The 20708-nt window shown below is 35.9% G+C and overlaps 2 protein-coding genes across 11 annotated transcripts; one reads left to right on the top strand and one right to left on the bottom strand.

Moving 5' to 3' along the window:
- Window positions 1–2279: 2279 nt before the first annotated feature.
- LOC18430084 (protein MANNAN SYNTHESIS-RELATED 1) lies at window positions 2280–8509 on the top strand. Of its 10 annotated transcripts, none has more exons than XR_016050319.1 (7): window positions 2280–2834; window positions 2945–3086; window positions 3564–3634; window positions 5774–5859; window positions 5960–6152; window positions 6427–7020; window positions 7988–8509. XR_016050319.1 is itself a non-coding variant. In XM_088859747.1 (7 exons), the coding sequence occupies exons 6-7, from the start codon at window positions 6472–6474 to the stop codon at window positions 8282–8284; spliced, it is 846 nt and encodes a 281-aa protein (XP_088715873.1). In that variant the 5' UTR covers window positions 2506–2834; window positions 2945–3086; window positions 3564–3634; window positions 5774–5859; window positions 5960–6152; window positions 6427–6471; the 3' UTR covers window positions 8285–8509. The 10 variants fall into 10 exon arrangements, 7 of the variants coding, with proteins under 7 accessions (XP_006840309.2, XP_088715873.1, XP_088715875.1 ...); XM_088859747.1 differs by having other exon boundaries at window positions 2506–2834; XR_016050317.1 differs by lacking the exon at window positions 5960–6152.
- A 982-nt stretch (window positions 8510–9491) lies between these two features.
- On the bottom strand, window positions 9492–16690 carry CAF2 (RNA-binding CRS1 / YhbY (CRM) domain-containing protein). Its single transcript, XM_006840247.4, has 7 exons — window positions 15935–16690; window positions 15069–15196; window positions 13842–14067; window positions 12520–12647; window positions 11748–11853; window positions 11572–11652; window positions 9492–10015 (listed from the first exon to the last, which is right to left on the bottom strand). The coding sequence occupies exons 1-7, from the start codon at window positions 16581–16583 to the stop codon at window positions 9621–9623; spliced, it is 1713 nt and encodes a 570-aa protein (XP_006840310.1). The 5' UTR covers window positions 16584–16690; the 3' UTR covers window positions 9492–9620.
- Window positions 16691–20708: the final 4018 nt, after the last annotated feature.

Raw genomic sequence — 20708 nt, 5'->3', positions numbered from 1 at the left:
AATCTAAACAATCACATTAGAGCCTACCTCAAAGTTTTCATTAGAAGAGGTTGTTTTGATGCCCAAATATCATCAAATTGATCATCTCAACATCAAGATGCATAGACATGAGAAAAAAATGGATTTTAAGTTTTGTAAATAGTGTATTTTGTAACGCATTTTTGGACCGTCAATTTTCAAGATTTTGAAGTTTTCATAGATCTGTTGATCTATACTATTTTTGAAGTTTTAAAGTTTATAAATAAAAATGAAAATACATTTTTAAGTTATCACAGATTTTTCGTATTGAAACCGCATTTCTCTTGAAGGTAGGCTCTATACTAGCCGCACCCCTTAAAAATTAAATTTTAAAATCCAACTCAAAAATAGATTTATTAAGAGGCCCGCATTTCTACATATGCGGGCTTGACTACATAGAAACCGGGTCCATCTATTTTTTGTGTTTAGAAATAATGATCTTGTGATTAATGGTCAATCATGAAATTTCATATTGAAAAGATCCTTATAGCTAGCTATTTCTTCAATAATGTACTTATAGCTAGCTATTTCTTCAATAATGTACTTCCACAAGAGCTATAAATCCTTTCTCAAAATTTTGTGAATGGAATCTGTCTTGATCTTCACAACTTTTTTTTTTTCTTTTCCATATTTTATACCCCTTAGAAAAAACAATTTTATAATAATCCTATCCTAATTGACGATAATGTCTTCTCTCTAAACCATCCAATTTTACATCTAATGAATGTGGGTAGTTGTGACCTCTACGAAAAGAAGACAAGGATTATTATAGAATTAAAATTTTCTTTGGAAAAATTACATAAATATCCGTTTTAGTTTACTTATTATTAAAATATCAAATACTTTCCGTTATTACTGATATGTTCGTTTTTTTAACTTCATAATATTTTTTTTAAAAAAGACAAAACAACCTATTATCAGTTTTTCAAAAACCGAAATCAAACCAATTTTGGTTTTTGAAAAACCGAAATTTTAAAATTTTCGGCTCTTCAAGAACCAAAAAATGTTTCTATCTCTTGTGGAGTATTCTTTCTCTACCTCTCGGAAGTTATAATTATCCGATAAAATTAAAGGGAACAACTAATTTGAACCCCTAATTTTAAAAAAAATCTACGGGATTATAAGATTAGAGATCTCGAAACAGCCTCCTTTTTCTTTCTATACGCCCACAGCGTAGGTTCCTCTCTCTCATCCTTCCTCTCTTACAACTTTTCTCTCTACTCCCCCATTACGGGAAATGAGCTTTGTGTCAGTCCCCTCCCTTTCCTTCCAAATTAAAAACTCAATTTTCCACACTTCTGCAACCACCCAATCCAACCCCAACTCAATCTCCCAACACTTTTGCAACTACGCCCCAACTCAATCTCCCAACACTTTTACAATCATCCAATCATACTCCAACTCAATGTCCCAACACTTTTGCTCCCATCGATGCTCTTCCTCGTCATTAATACGCTTGACCGCGGTAATTGTGGCCTCTCGAGAGAATCGATGATTGTATCCTCGATGCATTGATAGTACATTTCTTGAAAATTATGAATTGGCTAGTTGTAACCAGGGCTATCGAATAAAAGATTATCCCCGGATCTACACCAAGGTATTGACTTGACGGTAATTTTCAAATATCGCAGAATGTGATATGATGATATAGAAAGGAATAGAAACAAGGACAGGGAACGGGTTACCTACTCCTAACAGTCAAAGCGATTCCTTTAATGAATGAATCTCCCCAAGTAGGATTTGAACCTACGACTAGTCAGTTAATAGCCGACCGCTCTACCACTGAAATACTGAAAAACAACGGGAGATGGCCTGATTCAAAGGCGAATTTGCAATTGCAAAATACCATTATAAACCTTCTATCCTCACTTTCGCTTGGTTTCGATAGGCCCTCTCAATAGGATTCAGTTTTGGCTTGTATGAGAATGGAAAGTTGATGACCCATCCCATGATGACCTACCTTCAAGAAGACATCTTTCGTCCCTCTATCAATAAGCGGGGCGAAACTTACCCGAAAAAAGACCTTGGGTGAAGGGGAGAGAGAGTTAAAAAAAAAAACTATTTTTACCCTTGTAATGTAAAGAGAGTGAGGTAGAGAGAGAATACGTAACGAACCCACAAGAGAGAAAAAATTTTGATTGTTGAATAACGAAAAATTTTAAATTTTTATGATTTTGGTTTTTAATAATGACAAAAACTAAAACAGATATTTACATAATTTTTTTTATTTTTTAAATAAAAAAAAACAAATCTCACTAATCAAAGTTTTTAATCTCAAATTCAAAACTCTCTCTCTCTCTAGAAAGAGAGAGAAGCAATTCTCTCTCTCAGTCCTGTCCAAATTGGATTCTCTCTTGCCGCAATTGCCTGTCACTCCACTCCAATTAATTTATTTATCATCCCTCTTGTGAAGTAGAGAAAAGCAAACCTCTCTCTCTGTACCCATTAACCTCGTTCGAGTTTCTCTCTCCTCCAAAAAGTAGAGCTGTCTCTTCCAAAATCATGATAAACGTCATTAAGCTCACATTCGAGTTTCTCTCTCCTCCAAAAAGTAGATCTCTCTCTTCCAAAATCACGATAAAAGCGAGAAAGGGGAAGAATTGCAATAAATAAGCGTGAAACAAGTGTAGTCTCTCTCTTCAGCAGTCGACCATGTAGAGAGATCCCCAATCCCTTCAATCTTCTCAATTTATACTCTTTCTTTTGTCGTTATGAAGATGAAGGAGCTGAAACGGTTGGTTGCTGTTTTTGTCTCCTTTGGGGTTTTCGCCATGGTTATCAATCTTCGCAGCAATGGCCCCTTCTTTGATTCCAAGGTGATCATCGAAATCTCCATTTTTTATTCCTCTTTTGTCCTCTTTTTCTCCATTAAAATTTCTGATCTTTATGCCCTATGCTCTAATGGAGTATCTTTCTCTCTCTCTAGGAAGCAAATTTGCTTCCTAATTTTAACAAAACAGTGGTGTTGGAGAAACCACAGTTGAAAGCCATTAGAAAGGAGATTTATCGCCAGCTATGGCGACACCCTGAACCAGTTCTACAACCTTGTTGGGACAAGCATCTGGCCAGTAAGTCTCCCTTTGCTTTCTGAGTTTTATTGGCTTGATCACCTCTTCATCCTTCTGCTTTACTAAGGTTAGTGTTTTCGGTGCTGCCGCTTTATATGTTGGGATTTTAGTCTGCTTATTCATTGGTTCCTTGCTTTTGAAATTCAGAGAATTGCACTGATGTACCCTATTCTACTATAATACCATTTTAAGATGATTAATTTCATGTAATTTTTAGGCATTTCTGTCGTATGATGGAGCTTTGATGCTTGAATTAAAAGATCCAACCTTTGACAATTGTTTGATTGATTTCCTTACTGGTATCTTTTTTTTCCTTTTTTTTTTTATCACTGGCATGAAAGCCCATAATCAATTGTTGATCCCTACTGTAGTTATGTAGACTTCCTTTCCTTATTGAGTTCTGGAAGAACACAGATTTCACCAATCAAATTACCCATACATACAGATGTTTAATGATGAATTCTGGCTTTTCTTCAGTGCTGAAGACCAAGCCTTGGGGATTTTTAGGTGTTAGACTCTCGAAAGGTCCACATTACCATCGTATCCAGGTATTTCTTTTGCTATGAGATTCAGTTGCTTTTAGAACATTCACACACATGTGCAAATATGTATTGTTATTGTTAGTGAAGTAAGCTATCAATCTTTTGCATGGTGAAATAGTTGTTTCATGGTCAAGTATTGTTTGAGGATGAAGACTCGTTGTGGGTAATGAACTAATGATGTTCCTTAAGATTAGGACTGACTAATGATATTCCTTAAGATTAGGACTTTTTTCCCATTTCAGTGGAGGTGACGAAATCTGCATTTGGGAGGTGACGAAGTCTGCATTTGGGAGGTGACGAAGTCTGCATTTGGGTTGTGACTTTGTTAAGTGAAACCCTAATATATGTGTACATCAGCAAAAGAAGGGAATTGTGGGATTGTGGTGTACCAAATTACCATTTTTCACTCGTTTGCAGTGAAAGTGATGACAAGTAGCTTTCCTCACTGGTTAAGGCAGCAATCCTCAAACCTGTTGAAAACTTTTACCTCTTGATAACAAGTTAACATGTTCAAGAAAAAACTTTTACCTCAATAAAGAAGGCTTGTTATACGACAAAAGTAACATTTTTTTTTTTTATAATGTTAACTTTTAATTATAGTAATAAAGGAGTACAGAATTTGGGAAAGAAGAGGCTAACCACAAGGCGGAGAGCGCAAAGTACAGAACCCTTATGAAAAAAGGGGCTGAGAGAGAATAGAATAAAAAAGCCATCTTTTTAGGAGTTACAATGAAAGCATCAAAGCAACCAGCAAAAAGATGTCGATCCCAAACAAAAAAAAAAAAATAATGACCAACTTGTGCCGCTCCTTCCTTAACGAGTGTGTCTGCTGCTTGATTTCCTTCCCTCCAGATATGCCGCCATGAGACGTGCATATTGCTGCAAAGATGGTGAATCTCATAAAAAATATGAGTGAGGATCCATGGCGGGAAAGAAGATTTGGAAGCCCATGCAATGATGTTCTTGGAATCTTCCTCAATGGTGAAGGATTCAGAGTGGATGGGGAGTAGTAGCCTAACCCCCTCAACGAGCACAGTTGCCTCTGCCTCCATAGAGTCTGAATGACCTATAAATTTGGAGATGGAAGAATAGAGCCTGAGTGGTCCCTGAGAATCGCCCCTATACCAGCAGGCCCAGGATTTCCGGGTGAGCACCCATCAAAATTAAGTTTGAAAAGGCCTGGCTCAGGAGGTCTCCACAAAGATGCCCGAGGTAGGCGCTTGTTACTGTGTTGTAAAGTCTAGGCCCAATCCAGGAGAAAGGCTGAGGAGGGAAACCCTTTGAAGTTCTTGTGATTGGTTGCCCAAAACACAATAGAGGATTTCAGCTTGGTAAAAGGTATTGTACTAGAGAGAGTGCTCTCCCTGGAAAATCCTGTTATTTCGCTCAATCCAAATGGCCCAAATAGTAGCTGTCACTGCTGATTTCCATAGTAGAATACCTGACTTAGGCCAAGGATAAGGTTGCACTGATGTAAGAATGAGGGGTACTGAGGCAGGTAACACCCACTTACATTGAAGAGACCGAGCAATTTGCCCCAAATACTAAACGCATACGGGCAATGGAGAAACAAATGAATATTGGTCTCCTCATCATTCATACAAAGAGCACAACAATTCGGTAAAGGAATGCTGCGTCTTTGGACCATGTCCACAGTGAGGACCCTCTGACGTCTTTCACCCTGCAAGAATAAATAAATAAATAAAATAGAAAACAAATTATAGCACTTTGCTACATCATTGTGGCTTGCTGTCCTTAATAGCTTTTCTAGGGGAAATTCATTTGATTTTTCTTTTTCCATTGGTTTTCAAGTGAACAGGCCTAAGTATTGTTCATGAACTCAGCATATCTATATTTGCCCACTGTCATGTGTCTAGGATGTTTTAAATCTGAAACTTACATGCCTAGTATTTTAACCGTGACATCATGGCTTGCTGTCCTTAATAGTTTTTCTTGGGGAAATTCATTTGATTTTCTTTTTTCCATTGGTTTTCAAGTTAACAAGCCTAAGTATTGTTAATGACCTCAGCATATCTATATTTGCCAAGTGTTGTGCGTCTATGATGTTTTAAATCAGAATCTAGCATGCCTAGTATTTTAGCTGTAACAATACACCTATGTTTCTAATGCTAAGTGCACTCACAGGTGGCTGAGGCAGTTGTGATAGCAAAGTATGTAAGTGCTACTTTGTTATTACCAACAATTAAAGATGGTGATAAAGAACCCAACGGGTGAGTTCTTTTAGAAGCTTGTTCTCAAGCTCCATTTCCTCTTCTACTTTTATACAGTAATTTTTGCAAATCTGAAGTGAAGATTGTTTCTTTAAAACAGTAAATTCGAAACAGAATGAATGCTTAAACCTGTCCCCAAGTAGTTCATAAGTCAAATGAGCACCGAACCTAATAAGATCCTGATGCGCTCGAAGTTCTGCCTGTTTACAATCCGGCATACTAAGAGGACCATCAGAAGAATGGTGTCCTATACCAAGTTTGGCATATTGTGATTCCAAGCCCCAATAAGTTCGGTATCCTTGTTGCACTTAAATCAAACTTAATTATCAAAAAAAAAAATCTTCGGTGAAAATTGAATTTCAAACCTCACTCTTCCAGATTATTAAGTATATCATTCTTTCTTTGTAAATTGTCAAAATTGTTGAGATCTGCTGCTTATTTGGCAGTGCAGTCATATGCTACATTTCTTACAGTTAATTAACAATGAATTTGTTTTTGTCTTGAATCTTATTTACCATTTCACATGCAATTCTTTTATTGTTGACAGCTTGACTGAACCTTCACTAGATATGCAGGCAGTTTGACAACATTTACCACCCAACTGCATTTATAATGGGCCTGCAAAATGTATTGAGAGTTGTAGGTCGCCTCCCGGAGGACATGAGTTCCGTCACTCCTACAGTTATCAATGTTCCATATGGAGCAACTCCCAAGTACATAGAAGAAAACATTCGCCCCATCTTCAGACAAAAAGCTCTAGTAATCATAGACAATTTTTTCTATAGTAATAAATTGGAGGAAGCACAACCTGAACTGGAGGCCTTGAAGTGTCTTGTTATGTATAAAGCCCTTAAGTTCCACCCAAACTTGATTAGACTTGGAAATCATATAATTGATCGAATGAGAGAGGCAGGTGAAGTAGCTGATGGACGCTTCATTTGTCTTGACTTGCGGGTTGAATACTTACTCCGAAATGGTTGTAATTTCAGCATGAATGAGGGTGATATTTTGGATAATAAGAAATGTGTAAATGTAAGTTATATTGGAGGATTTTTGGAGCATATTGGGTTCCCGGAAGATACGGCCATATATTTGACACAATCTCGATGGGATATGAGGCTGAACCCTCTAGGAAAAACGTTTTTAAATATTCACACAAAGGTATGACTTGTTTCTTTTCTTCTTTGAGCTAATTATCTCTTTCACTTTCATCTCTCATCAAGATAGCCTTTTTTTTTTTGGGGCCAGGGGGGTGAACACATTCCTTCAACTGTAAATCTTGAACTATCTACATTATGAATAGAAAACTGCCCCATATTATATTAGAATTACAGTGGCAGCATGACTAAATCTCTCTCTTTCTCATAGTTTTCTTGACCGTTTATTGCACAATGTTTACTCGGATTGTCTACTGCTTGTGTCCTGCATTATTTCAATCATGTACATCACTGGCCGTGCACCACATACTGCACCTGCATCTTGTACTTCCTGTCACATAATACTAGTTGCAGAACAGACTTAGCTCTTTTTGAACACCAGGGTCTTTACTGCAGAAGTAGAAGCAGAATAGAACAGTTTAACACTTTCAAAAAAATAATGGTCTTTTTACTAGGCATGATCAATAAGATCTTTCTAGTTGGCATGTCAATAATCTATTATACTTAAAGTGAAAGATCAAGTCATGGGTTCTTTGATTGAGAATGATTTTCCTGATCGATAATGATTTTCATTTTCTAATGTCATGTTGAAACTCAGGAACATGTGGACGTCATTAGGTAATATATCTTGAATAAATCTAGCAGGTGTTTTCAATTGTTGGAATTGAATATTGCATCTGACTAAATTCAATCTAGCAGGTGTTTTCAATTGTTAGAATTGAATCTTTCATCTGACTAAATTCAATACCTAGGAATGAAAGTTAATTATTGCATTCTTATCTGTTTCTCATGATCTTGAAAAACTTCTAGTAAAATCTCATTATTGCATTGTCACAAAACGAATGAGAACTTTTTTAAGGTTCTTCAGACCATGCAGCATCTTTCTGCACAAATCAAGACTAAGGCCTGGTTCATTTCAATTTGAGATAGAAAACAAGGAAACTCATCCTTATCTTTTATTTATTATTCAGGAATACAGCATGCCATTCAATGAAGAAAAGCAGATTCTTTACTCCGGGAACACTCGGTTTGAGAGGGCCCTGGACTTTTATATATGTAGCAGAAGTGATGTCTTTGTGCCTGCATCCTCAGGCATGTTCTACACTCACGTTGCAGGAGAGAGAATCCTTTTGGGAAACACCCATATACTTGTTCCTTTCCGCAGGTGCAGTTCTCTCGCTAAAGACTGCCCCATGTCCAGGTATGTTACAAGAAGAGAACATTTTGTGTACAAGTGTGCATGTGCTTTCAATTATACAGAGCCTTAGAACCGGTAAACCTTCATACGATTTTTCAAGGAAGCCTCAGTGTTCTTTATGGGCAGAGATTGTAAATTTTTTCCGAGAATTAGTAATTGTATTATATTATGATTAATCTTCATTGTAGTCCTATCTTTTTTCAAGTGTTTGGCCTCTGAAGGTCACATATTGGTCAAATTTGTTGAATACTGAATGGTTCTTAAACAGAGACAGAAGCCGAACTTTTATATTTCAGTCCGGATTTTAGCTGAAATTTAAACCCTGATTTTCTTTTTAAAAAAAAACAATAGAGGGAAAAATGGGGGATCGAGAGCTTTGGCTTATATTCAAACAAAATAGGATGAGTTATAATTCAGAAGGGTGCTAACAAAGAAAATGTGCGAATCAATCTCTGATTCTCAATTCGGTTGAGGAAGAATGATTGATGCATGGACGCTGTCCTCTACACCCATAACATTGGTCTTGGCTGTTGGCCGAATCTGAAATTGGGTCAAAATTCACGGAAATTTGGTCCTGGGTCTCAAGTTCTCTCCATGATCAAGTCCTGAATCCATTTCAGTTTTTCAACAGTGAGCTGTCGTTTAAACCTAATCACGTATCCAATGAGCAAAGTTTTGAACTGAACATTACCCAAAATGGTTAATCAATATATTTGATCCAAGAGAGAGCATATTAGAAGACATCATTTGTCCCCCTATTGTTTTTTTCAGTTCGACATAACTCGCGAGGCTGGAGGTGTTCTACTGGTCGCTTTCATAATTTTTTTCGAACTCCATTGCAAAGATACAACACATCCCTCTTATACTAAAGGAAAACAGTCTTATAATTTATAATCCCTTGCAACGCAACTAATGTCACAAGAATGGTAATTTATAATCCCTTGCAACTAAGGTTACAAGAATGGCTTCTGAACAATCTCACTGTCCTTGAAATTTGATTGGTGGTTGCCAAAGACCAGTTGTTGATCATCGACTAGGCACATAACGAAGATCGAGGCAAGAACAAATAGAGAGCTTTATTTTGTCACTCTATTTAAATCTTTTTATTTTTATTTTGTAGGTTTATACTCACATATGAGGCTTTACATCAAGAACAATTATACAGTAAGAATAAAAGTATGCAATAAAACGTTGATACAAAAATTACCTTACCGTTAACTGCGCTCAAATGCTAGGAAAATATTTCAAACACTGTGAGGGAAAAACGACACATTGTAGACATACAATTTTACATTTTATTGCTCGAGGTGTTATGTGACCTTTGCGGATGAAAGCTAATGATCATTGCATATAATCTTAAGTTACATCTGGAGAGAGTGCGAGACAGAGACTCAGAGAGAGTTATATTAATCTGAACTCAACTGCTCTGCAAGGAAATCCACAGGTAAAGAACCTAAAGGAACTGACTCATCTATTACTTCAAAATCCTCACCAGAATCATCATCATCATTATCATCATCATCATCTTCGAACTCCCAACTTTTACCAGAGGAGTCTTCCTCCGATATCTTGCCTGCTTCAGCTTCAGGTAAAACTACAGCAGGATAAGAATGCTCCATTGCTTGAGACACATTCTGGAACTCCTCAACTTTCTTTAAAAGAGCATCAGGATCAAGGTTTATCTCTTCAAGGAACAACGCTTTCCTTGACTCTATTGCACTCTTCCACAAGGACATCATTCTCTTGCTTTTGATCTTAGGAGAGCTTGCTCCCACATCCAACCCAACCATTTGATCTGAAACTGCAGCAAAAATTAAGAAGGTGAAAATGATGATATTATGCACAAGGGGCACTTTTGCATTAGGAAAAGGATTCTATGAGTTTGCAGGTACAAAAAGCCCGCTGACTCTTCAACATCCATCTTTAAAATCGATGTTGTTTTAACTGCTTGAGGTCAAATCAGATATGGACGGTGCAAAAACATCCCAAAAAAAACACATTTTAAAGTTTCAATTTTTTTTTTTTTTTTTTTTTTTTTCATATTTATGATCAGCTTGGCTTTAGATGATGAATCCCTTAAATTTTGGATAAAAAATCCATCTTTAGAGTGAATTTTAGAGGGGGGCTGCACATGTACATATGAGTCGGCCGACTCATAGAAACCCCCTCCTTTGCATAATGTGTACTAGTAAGAGGCACAAGCCATGCAAGTTTTTATCTTTTTATCAAGACAATTACAACGTTGAGAGGTAAAAGTATAAAAAGAGACCATTTACTTTTAATATAAAAAAGCCACAATCACTCTTGCTGATTAGATTTCCAGTGGTTATAAGTGTGCCATTGAATAGACTCAAAGTTCAAAAAACAATTTCTTGAACTTTGTAACACACGCTAAACAAATCCAAATTTACATCTAATGGCTAGTAGTAATTATGACCTCTTTGTAACAAAGATAAATGATCTCATAATATGCATTCTCATACATAAAATATTTATTTCCAAAGAAAACTTAATTTGGTATTTCCAGTGAAGTGTTTTTTTCTATGTTTTATTGTCTGGGTGAAGTTAATAATCCTCAAAACAGTTAATTTCCAGTGAAGTTAATAATCCTCAAAACAAGAAAGAACCTCTTTTCACGTTTATTGGAAATATACATTCCTCAGCTTGGATAAAGATAAAAGTATTTATCAAAGAGTGAATGACCATTACAATGCTAAGATGCAACAAATGCATTAAAAATTATATTTGGAAAAAGAAAACTGAATTTGTCGTTTCTAATGAAGTTAATAATCCTCAAAATAGGAGAGAAATTCTTTTTATGAACATCTGAAATATATAAAACGTAGTTTGGATAAAGATAAGTGTTTATTAAAGAGTGCTTTTCTAATCAATTACATTTTATGTTGTTTATTAAGTGGGAAATGTTTCTATACTTCCCAATAGAATATTTATTATAGGAAGAGATAGAGATTGCGTTGAAGTAAAGGCAGTTACCCTAAACTCCCACGTTGTCTGATTCCCTTTGTAGTTACCCTACCCTAGTCTCTCTTTCCATCAAGGGGTCCCACTCTCTTTGAATAACATGTGTCCCTAGCTCTAATGTGCCTTAATAGTGTACATAAATAGGTATGCGTAAGGGTACTACAATTTCTTTGCTTTTAAGGGCAATTTAGCTTCATTTCAACAGTAGCATAACACACACACGTACACACTCCGGATTGGGTAAAAGAGTTCCAAATTTTCAATTTGATGGATGATTAAGAAATGCCTATGATGGCCCAAGGTGCAAAGGTATCTTACTGGACTAAGCTCTAAAGATGCGAAAGAAATACAATCAAATATAAAACCAATATTTACCAAGGTTTTCGGCTCCAGTTGTGTCGTCCGAAGACAAGAGGCTCGTGTTATTCAAGTTCGAATAATAGGTACTATTGTCACCTGTAAATCCATATTCCAAAATTATTATTCACTAAATCATAGAATGACTGAGCCATCCATGCGAAGTAATGAAACTATATCACAATGGTGACTACCTGAAACTGTAGGTGGAGTATCCTGATACATAGATTTCCAATCTTGACCCCTCCACATTAGTATCTGCTCATCATCAAAAGAAAGAAGAATACAAGGAACCAGCTCCTGTGAACCACCACAAGAACAATGGCAGAGAATGGTCCCAGTCAGAAATACGAAAGAGTACCCAATTCCATGACAATGGAAGTTTGTAAGAGATCTATCCAATTACCTTGGTGAAATAATATCACTATTGTAAAATAACAACATATTTCATATGTTCCTTTTCTTTTTGACGAAAAATAAGATGATCTTGCAAATTCATAACAGATGCAAGAATTCAGGAGTTTTAAGTTCATTATCTATAGCAATCAGCTGATTCAATTCAGAGAAAAGAAACAAATTCTATGGCAAGATTGGTTTAATGTACTGACAGACTTGATTGCCATGAAAGTGCACACAATTTAGCATTGCTAGATCATTTTCATGGAAGCCTCAGGACTCCATGGCTATCGTCGAAGAAAAATCAACCGCCACTTCCTTGTAACCTATAATTCAAGAATAGATATGCATGCTTCAAGTGCAACATAAGGTTCTTCTACGATCGTCACGGATCCTTGTGGGAACGCAATTCACAAATCGTCATCATTTCAAATATCAATTCAATCCTTTTGACAGGACTGTACAAAGTATTTGAAGGAAAAACAGATCTAGAAAATCAACAGAAACATAAGTAATGCAAGTCCAATTCAAAGCAAGCTAGCTAATGTAGCTGGATAGTCACCATCTAACCTTGAGTTTGGCTCCTAGCTTTTTGTAATCACTTGCATGCATTCCTTGGCAATTTATTTTAACTATACTTGATGCTTCAAAAGCGTCCCTCACATCTTTTACAAGAGTAATATATACTCCATTTTTTGCTGCAAGAAAAAAAACTAATGTGAGGCAGAACACAAGAATGAACTAAGCCTATACAACAATCCAAGTGGTTGATATGAGAGCCCCTTTGCCCCACCTTACTGGATGGATAACAACAACACTAACTGAGCATTAAAATAAGAGATAAAAAGACAACTAGATATATATTGCATATACTTTTGGTATAAGGACGTCATAATCATTCTTAGCCATTAGATGTGAAATCCTATAGATTGAAGTATGTCACAATATTGAAGAAATTTTTGTTTTGAACTTTGTGCCTAATCAATGTCACATCCCCAACGACCCGATCACATTTACCAGTCAATAATGATCTGTGACCTCCTTATACCAAAAGCAATGTTCCGAGACGTGGCCGACTCCATGAGTTACACATACTCGCCCATTAGACTCGGCCGAGTCCACAAGTTACTCATGCTTGCCTTATGGGCGAGGCCGAGTTGGGGCAAGTTCTTCGACAACTCGCCCCACCCTTATATATGTCGTAAAAAAATAATAATAGTAGCAAAAAAAATGTAGGAATATTGGGAAACACCATTATATTAGTTAGAATTAAGTTTGAGGAAGTATATAATGAGACCATTTATCTTTGATACAAGGTGGTCACAATGAATCTTGACCATTGGATGTGAAATTCGGTGGCTGCATTTATTTCATTGACCAAGCTCAAAGTTCAAATGAAATTTTCTCAAAATTTGTGAAACCCCCAAGCTATCAGATTTCCAATCGGATGGCTGTAAGTAATTGTGACCTCCCTGTATCAAAAGTAAATGATCTCATTGTTTACAATCCCATTAAGTTTTTCGATGATTTTGGTAGTTTTTAAGATGATTTGAGAACTTTCATATTTTCCCCCTTGTTTCTACATTGTTTTGAAATATTCAAAATCTAAATGAAAATTTTCAATAATCCATATTTTATAGAAATTTTTCATGTTTTTAGTCTTGTAATGCTTTCTATTACCTCTTCTTCTTTTTTTATTACTTTAACTAACTCTTAAAAAAAATTACCCTTTTTTTTATTTTTTTTTGGTTATATCTCAGTTACTCACCTTGGCCAATGGCTGAGTACCATGGCCTAGACAACTCATGAACCTTGACCGATACTAAATGGCCTTATTATATACATATTTCCTTTCTTATGTTTCTATGAGACGCAAGGCAATAAGCAGTTACCAAGTTTGCATATTGGCAACAGATTCTTCCCTTTCTTTCTCAGCTCATCGGCCTCTGATTTTGTCAAACCTTCTGGAGCTTCTTGTATGAGCTTTGGATAGACAGGAGTAGCAGGCTTCCAAAGCATTATGGGGTAGCGTGGACGAGTTCGATGATCATAATTCCGTCCACGAAAAAGATAAACAACACCACCCATTCGGAGGATAATTTTTCCCCTTGTCCTTTCCTGGAATTATATCAGAAAAGAGAGCAATAAATAAACCAAAGGTCATATTTAACAAACAGGAACCTGGATATTATGACAAGTACAAGCAACTTTTTTTTTTCCTACTGCGATTTAAAAATTATCCAAGACATCATGAGAATAGTAGCAAAGTTTCAAAAAACGCTAGGTGACCTGCCTGGCGCCCAGCGCCTAGGTGGGCACCCAGAACCTCGAGCGCCCCATAGTTTTAAAAAAACAAGAAACGCCTAACCCGCCCCGGCACCCCCCCAGGCGCCCGCCTAGCCTGCCTAGGCGCCCTCCCAGGTACATCCGCTCTGGGCGCCCGCCTAGGTACATCCACCCGTGTAGGGCCGCCTAACTCTAGGAGAGTGGATTTTTGGTCCAGGCCGCCTAGGCGCCAAGCATACTGTTTTTTAAAACATTGAATAGAAGAGGTCTTTCAACCCTGAAATTGAAAAACAAATTTGTGCATGAAAAGAAGTGCAAGTTTAAAATGTGCAAGGCAGCCGACAACTAAGTTTCAAATTGATAAGTTAAGGCTTTATCAGACATATCTTCTGATTTAGGCTTGTAGTCATTAGTTTTAAATCCTCGAGTTTAAATGCATCAACGAAAATAACTAGTAAAAGAAGTCCATCAACTGTGAGGTACATAATATATGCAACTAAGATATATTCATGAGACAAACCTCATTGAGACTCTACCATGAACAAGAAATGTCTAAAGCATATTATATTTCTAAGGTTTCTTCTATTGCATGAACAAGAAATGTCTAAAGCATATTTTGACTGAAACCCAGGAGAGGAAAAAACATTCATAAAGTTCATACCATTTTTAATATTGCAGAAACTACAGACTATGGAACTATGCTCAAGCTAGGGATCAACATCTCCTTTACTTCCTTCCCCCTTCCGCCCCACCCCACCGCCCCACCCCACCGCAGCCCCCGTGCAAACAAAAAAAAAAAAAAGAAGTTTAGTAACAGGTACCAAAATTTCTACCTCAAGGTGATGGCACACATTGTCCATGTCAACAGTTGGAACACCTTTGCATCGAACCTTACACACCGCCTGCCGTCTCCAATGTGAGTGTATTAACTCAAGCATATTATGAGTCAAGCCATCCCTCCCTATAAATTACAGCAAAACCATATCACAAGAACACCCAACAAAATATTACAAGTTAATTTACAGTTGCCTCTCCTCAAAAATAAACATTACAAGTTAATTTCTTCATTGGCTGCACCAAAAACAAATTTCATAGAAAGAAAAAGACCATCAAAATGGAGCTCTCAAAAAGTTGAATCAACCAATGCATTATTAATTAGTGCACACATACTTTTTCCATTAAGCAGAGTTAGCCGTCGAGACCAAATTCGGAGCATTTTCATCCCGTAATGATCAATGTGTTCATATCAACCAAAATATAGCACATTTTTTTATCCATATTATCCAAAACTGGACAGAATTCAGATAAACATTTTTTCCATATTTTTTTTCCTTTTCCTTTCGAGTAACTTCATGCTTTTCCCCAAAGTATGGGATTTCACTAAGTGGAATTCATGCAAAATTCAGCTGATTTTCCAACTATTTTGGCTATAATACAAAACGATGCAAAATAACAGAAAAGATCAGATTGATTTTCACTAAAGCTACGAGTTTTACCTTTTCCATTATTCAAAAAAATACAGAAAACCAATGCTTCAAATGTTCCCAAGAATTTTCAAACCAGAGAGAGAGAAGCTTCTAACCAAAGTTTCCAATTGATAATGAAAACCACACAAAAACCGGAAAAGCAGCAAAAAGATCAAAGAAACAGACTAAAAATGGGAAAAAAAAGAAACAATAAACAGAAGTAATAATATTACCAAGATTAACCTGACGATTATTGGACAAGCAAGGCTTAACCAGAGCTCGAACCTCCCCTCGCTTGACCGGAGAACCAAGTATCTCTTCTCTGCTCCTTTTCTCTCTCATAGACTCCCCAATCTCAAAAGGTCGAAGCATATGCATCATCTTCTTCTCTCCGTTTTTTTCTTCCGCTATTAAAGAATCAAAGGAATCGAAGAGCTTGATCTTCCTCTTCTCCTTCTTCTTCTTCAATGGAGCCTTACCAGTCCATGGCCGCCCCATAGTCGGCGGCGCAAAGGGCAAATGTGCAGGCTCTCTAATGGCCAAAGGCTTACCCTTAGGCGTCTCAGAATAACTGAACTGGAACTCAAATGGCGCACCTGGTATAAGATAAGAAACCCCTGATTCTCCGATAACCACTGATCGACCGTCCTCCTCCGCCGAAATGACGCCATCAGAGACTGGTTTATAGTAGTTGGTTCCTCTATGTGGAGCTCTGAAAGCCTTCTCCAATGGTGATTTCTCTCGTTCTTGCCTCTTTTTCGGTGGGTATTTGGGAATTGGGATTGGAGGGTTTGGAGGTCTTTTAATGGCGTCGTTTTTGAGAGGAGGAGAAGGGGGAGAAGAGAAGAGGTTAGCACCGGAAAGGCTCGCCATAATAGCCATTTATAAAATAGAGAATCGTGTAAAGAAAATTGATACGAAGCTCCATGAATTTTTTTTTTTTTTGGCAATGGAGCTTTTTCAGTAGTTTTAGACACGTGTAAGGATTTGAAGATAACTGGCACACGTGTGCTAATCTATATAAGCTATATATATGTCCACACGAAATTTTTAGGATGGCGGTCGAAATATCTTCGAGGGTCGTCGGTAGGGGTGGCAACGTTAGGTCGGGTCGGGCCGCGACCCATTTCCAACATTACCTGAATTCATCAAGTCCAGACCTGACGCCTAAGAATAACTGACCCGATTCGACCCAAATAGAAAATTAGAATATCTATATATTTAAATATATTTTATCTATTGGGACTTGAAAAATATTACTGAACTCAGACCTAGACTGGACCAGCCGTGTCCAATTTTTGGACCAACATCTAAACCCAAATCAACTCTGCTCTTCGGGTCCTGGGTCGGTTCGGGTAGTGCCAACCCTGAGGATAAGTGTCTCATTTGGTTTATTCAAATAGTCAAATCAATAAATCACTAATGAGAAAAGTTTATAAAGGGTCAATCTTGAAGCAAGGTCCACCTTAAAAATCTACTAAAAGAATGTTTGTTCAGACATCAAAAAGTCCTATAATTAGCCCGACCATCTTGAGATATATTGATATATATATAAAAAATTGTATTATAAATTATGCACCTTTTAATACATTAGTAGAGATCGTCTATTCTCTAAAATTTCAAGTATTTATAGATCTATTTGTTGATTTGGTCTACACTATTTTTAAGCTTTAAATTTCATAATTAAGGGTAAAAATACATTTTAAGACTATCATCAGGATTTTCGGCACTAGATTGCATCTTTTCGCTAAATTTAGAGGTGCCTTGCTTTGATTGTTTACGGTTACACTTTATACAAACCATACCTATCACTAATCAATGCAAGTGGTTATTTAACAGGGAAAAGAAGTGATTAAAGTCCTAATTAACATTAGAGAATTTAATTTCCTCCTTTTTCGTTTGTGAGTAATTTATAATTTTTAGAAAATAGGTTTTGAAGATGCACTCGAGTTAAACAAAAATTTAAAAGCAAACCTCCTAATTTTTTTAGGAAAAAATTTATATAAAGCCGAGGCTCTAAACAATCAAATTTGAGCCTACCTTAAAAATTTTACTAAAAGAGGTTGTTTTGATGTCCAAATGATCATAGGCATGAAAAAAAAATGGATTTCAAGTTTTGAAAATACTGTATTTTGTAATGTATTTTTTTTACAGTTAATTTTTAAGATTTTCAAGTTTTCAAAGATGTCGTTCTACACTATTTTTGAAGCTTTAAACTTTATAAATAAAGATGAAAATGTATTTTAAAGCTATCACAAAGATTTTCATTATTGAAACCACATTTCTCCCACTATTTGAAGGTGGGCTTTAATTTGATTGTTTAGAGCCTAGGCTCTATACTAACTGCACCCATTAGGCTCTATACAAACTGCACCCATTTTTTTATGCGCAATTGCTGTTATTAATTCAGATATTTTTACTCCCTCAATAATTTGTAATGAGTTTTAGATGATATTTTATCTATTTCATAAATGTTTTTCAACAAATTCCTCATGCACGACTTAGTCCAATGATCTATACTCGGGATTAGATTTTTCAAGTAAGGATGGTGTTTCTATGGATGCTAATATCAAATGAGAGAGAAAAAGCTATCGGATGAGACCATTTACCTCTAATACAAGAGGTCACAACTACAAAAACATAATTTTAAACATAAGTATCCACAGGTCATGTGTCTTTTATTTTAGGGATTGTATGCAATGTATGTAAAATCTTACAGCTTGGGTGTATCATGAAATTCGAAAAAATTTCTTATAAAGTTTGAGCTTGATCGATAGAATAAATACAACAATCTAATTTCACATATAATAGTCAAGATTAATTGTGATCACCTTTGCTCAAGATAATGGTCTCATTGTATACTCTTCCTTTATTTTATCAACACTATTAAAAAAACACTACAAAGAGTGTCCATGTTTGCATATATTGAGCATCAAACAGCATACTGTGCATACATATATGACTCAATTTTCATGCATCATGAGTATTTATTTGTGTTGCATCCTTGTGCTTTGTGACTTAGGCATATTGAGGTATGTGTAAATGGAAGATTAATACCACGTGAAGTTCGAACCATACTTTTTCTGTTTATAGCTTCCTCTGTAAGCTGTTTTCCGATAGAAGATACCAGACCAATAACGGCCTTACATACATAATATTGGCCTCACAAACTTAATATGAAAATATATATATAGATATATATATATATATATATATGAAATGTGAGATCCATGTAGCATATGAATAGTATAATAAAGTCTCTCTTGCATTCCCCTTATTAATCCAGCCGCCTAGCCATCATGCGAAATTGCAGGTCCCAAAATAAGCTGTCAAAAAATAAATTTCAAACATTACTATAAGGGAAGCATTATATATATATATATATATATATATATATATATATATATATATATATATATATATATATATATATATATATATATATATATATATATATATATAAGGTTGTGTTTCATTATTACCATAAGATAGTTGCATGAAATAACTCCCATTTATATATATGAGCTGGCCAGATTTAGATATATGATCCAAGCAAATTGGGACCTTCATGAAGTAATTTGGACAGTAAAGAAGAAGAAACAAATTTTACCGTAACATGAATACTTTACTTCTTTTTTAAAAAAATTTGTTTTGATGAATAAGTTTATATTTAGAACTAAGTATTGGTTTACAAAAAGGAAACCAAAATCTATGAAAATAAAATGCATTTTACAATAAATATAGGGTTCATTGAAAGCTTACTTTAAAACCATAAAAAACCTTTTCTTTTCTTTACTAACTTTAGTAGCTTTTAGATTTCGTTTGTTTCTAGACAATTTTCCCAAGAAAACCACATTCCAAAACTCCCTCTCATTGTGGAAATCAGAATAATAAAAGGGAAATTTATCACAAAACACTTAAAAGTTGAACTATTTAATATCTTACCCTAGGTGCATCTTGATAAATTCCAAAATCCATTTTGATTTGTCATTTGATGGGCTAATTGAATATTGATAAAAAAAATGATGGGCTATTTGAAATTTGATGGAAAAATATAGTATTAAATAGTTCAAATCTCAAATGTAGTTTGACAAATTTCCCTCAACAATACTTTGGATCGCCATGCTTGTGCTATGTCATTGTTTGAAAACTCAACCCACTGAAGTGCACAGAGTTGTATTAGAATGGTCCTAGACTTAAAAATTTTGAAACTCAATGACCCACCTAAAAGAGGTAAAATACATGGATATAAACTTTCAAAAGAAATAATTGGAAGGCCTAGTAATTAACCCCAAATTAACTTTTTAAAAAAAAGAATTGGACAAAGGGAAGAAGCATCAATACTACTAGCACTAAATAAATAAATAAATAAACAAACAAATGGAAAGTAAAGCTTACATGGATTTTCATAGACAACTATGCCAGACTTGGAGAAATCACAGTTGACTGGGGCTTGGCCCTTGGCTTTGTAGTAAAGGTTCATTACAACTGAGGCATGGGCCTGGAGATTGTCAGGAGAGTAGCAGCTTCCTCCTTGCTCAACCACTGAGCAATTCATTGCTATGGATTGACAAACATAATCTATGTTATTTCTCAGCCTAAAGTCATCAACACAGGGCCTAGCAATGCACCATGATTCACTCAAATCCAGTGTGGCCTGTTTCAAAACACAAATCTTTCAAAACACAATAGCTATACAGATCATTGGAGAATAAAAGTACTTCAAAAGTTGAAACATATAAGTTCCCATAAACCCTAAATAGTATGATAAGTCTTTGGCCTTCTCTTTTTTTTTTTTTTTTTTTGAGATGTTGCCCTTAGTTCTTCACTTAATGTGACATACCGGAAAAGGGCAAAGTGGTCAGTCAAAATTGATGAAATAAACTCAAATATAAGACCCCTTTACTATTATGGGTGTGAGCTTGCATAGCACTAGCCCGAGTAATGTACAGGAGCCCCCCCTATCCTGAAGTTGTATGCTTCTACTCGCCTCGGCATGCTGCCGAG

Source organism: Amborella trichopoda, chromosome 2, assembly GCF_054954075.1.
Source record: "Amborella trichopoda isolate Santa Cruz 75 chromosome 2, AtrichopodaSantaCruz75HAP2 v2.0, whole genome shotgun sequence".
NCBI lineage: Eukaryota > Viridiplantae > Streptophyta > Magnoliopsida > Amborellales > Amborellaceae > Amborella > Amborella trichopoda.
Note: the sequence above shows the minus strand (reverse complement) of the source record. Positions and strands in the feature narration are given on the sequence as shown.

Bases quoted from the DNA above. Each gene is read 5' to 3' on its own strand.
- LOC18430084 (XM_006840246.4), top strand. From the start codon at position 2,730: ATGAAGATGAAGGAGCTGAAACGGTTGGTTGCTGTTTTTGTCTCCTTT. The intron at 3,087-3,563 runs GTAAGTCTCCCT...GCTTTTCTTCAG, and splicing joins TTGGGACAAGCATCTGGCCA to TGCTGAAGACCAAGCCTTGG. The intron at 7,021-7,987 runs GTATGACTTGTT...TTTATTATTCAG, and splicing joins TTTTAAATATTCACACAAAG to GAATACAGCATGCCATTCAA.
- CAF2 (XM_006840247.4), bottom strand. From the start codon at position 16,583: ATGGCTATTATGGCGAGCCTTTCCGGTGCTAACCTCTTCTCTTCTCCC. The intron at 15,197-15,934 runs GTAATATTATTA...TGTAATTTATAG, and splicing joins TAATCGTCAGGTTAATCTTG to GGAGGGATGGCTTGACTCAT. The intron at 10,016-11,571 runs GTAAATATTGGT...TTTTTGCTGCAG, and splicing joins AACTGGAGCCGAAAACCTTG to TTTCAGATCAAATGGTTGGG.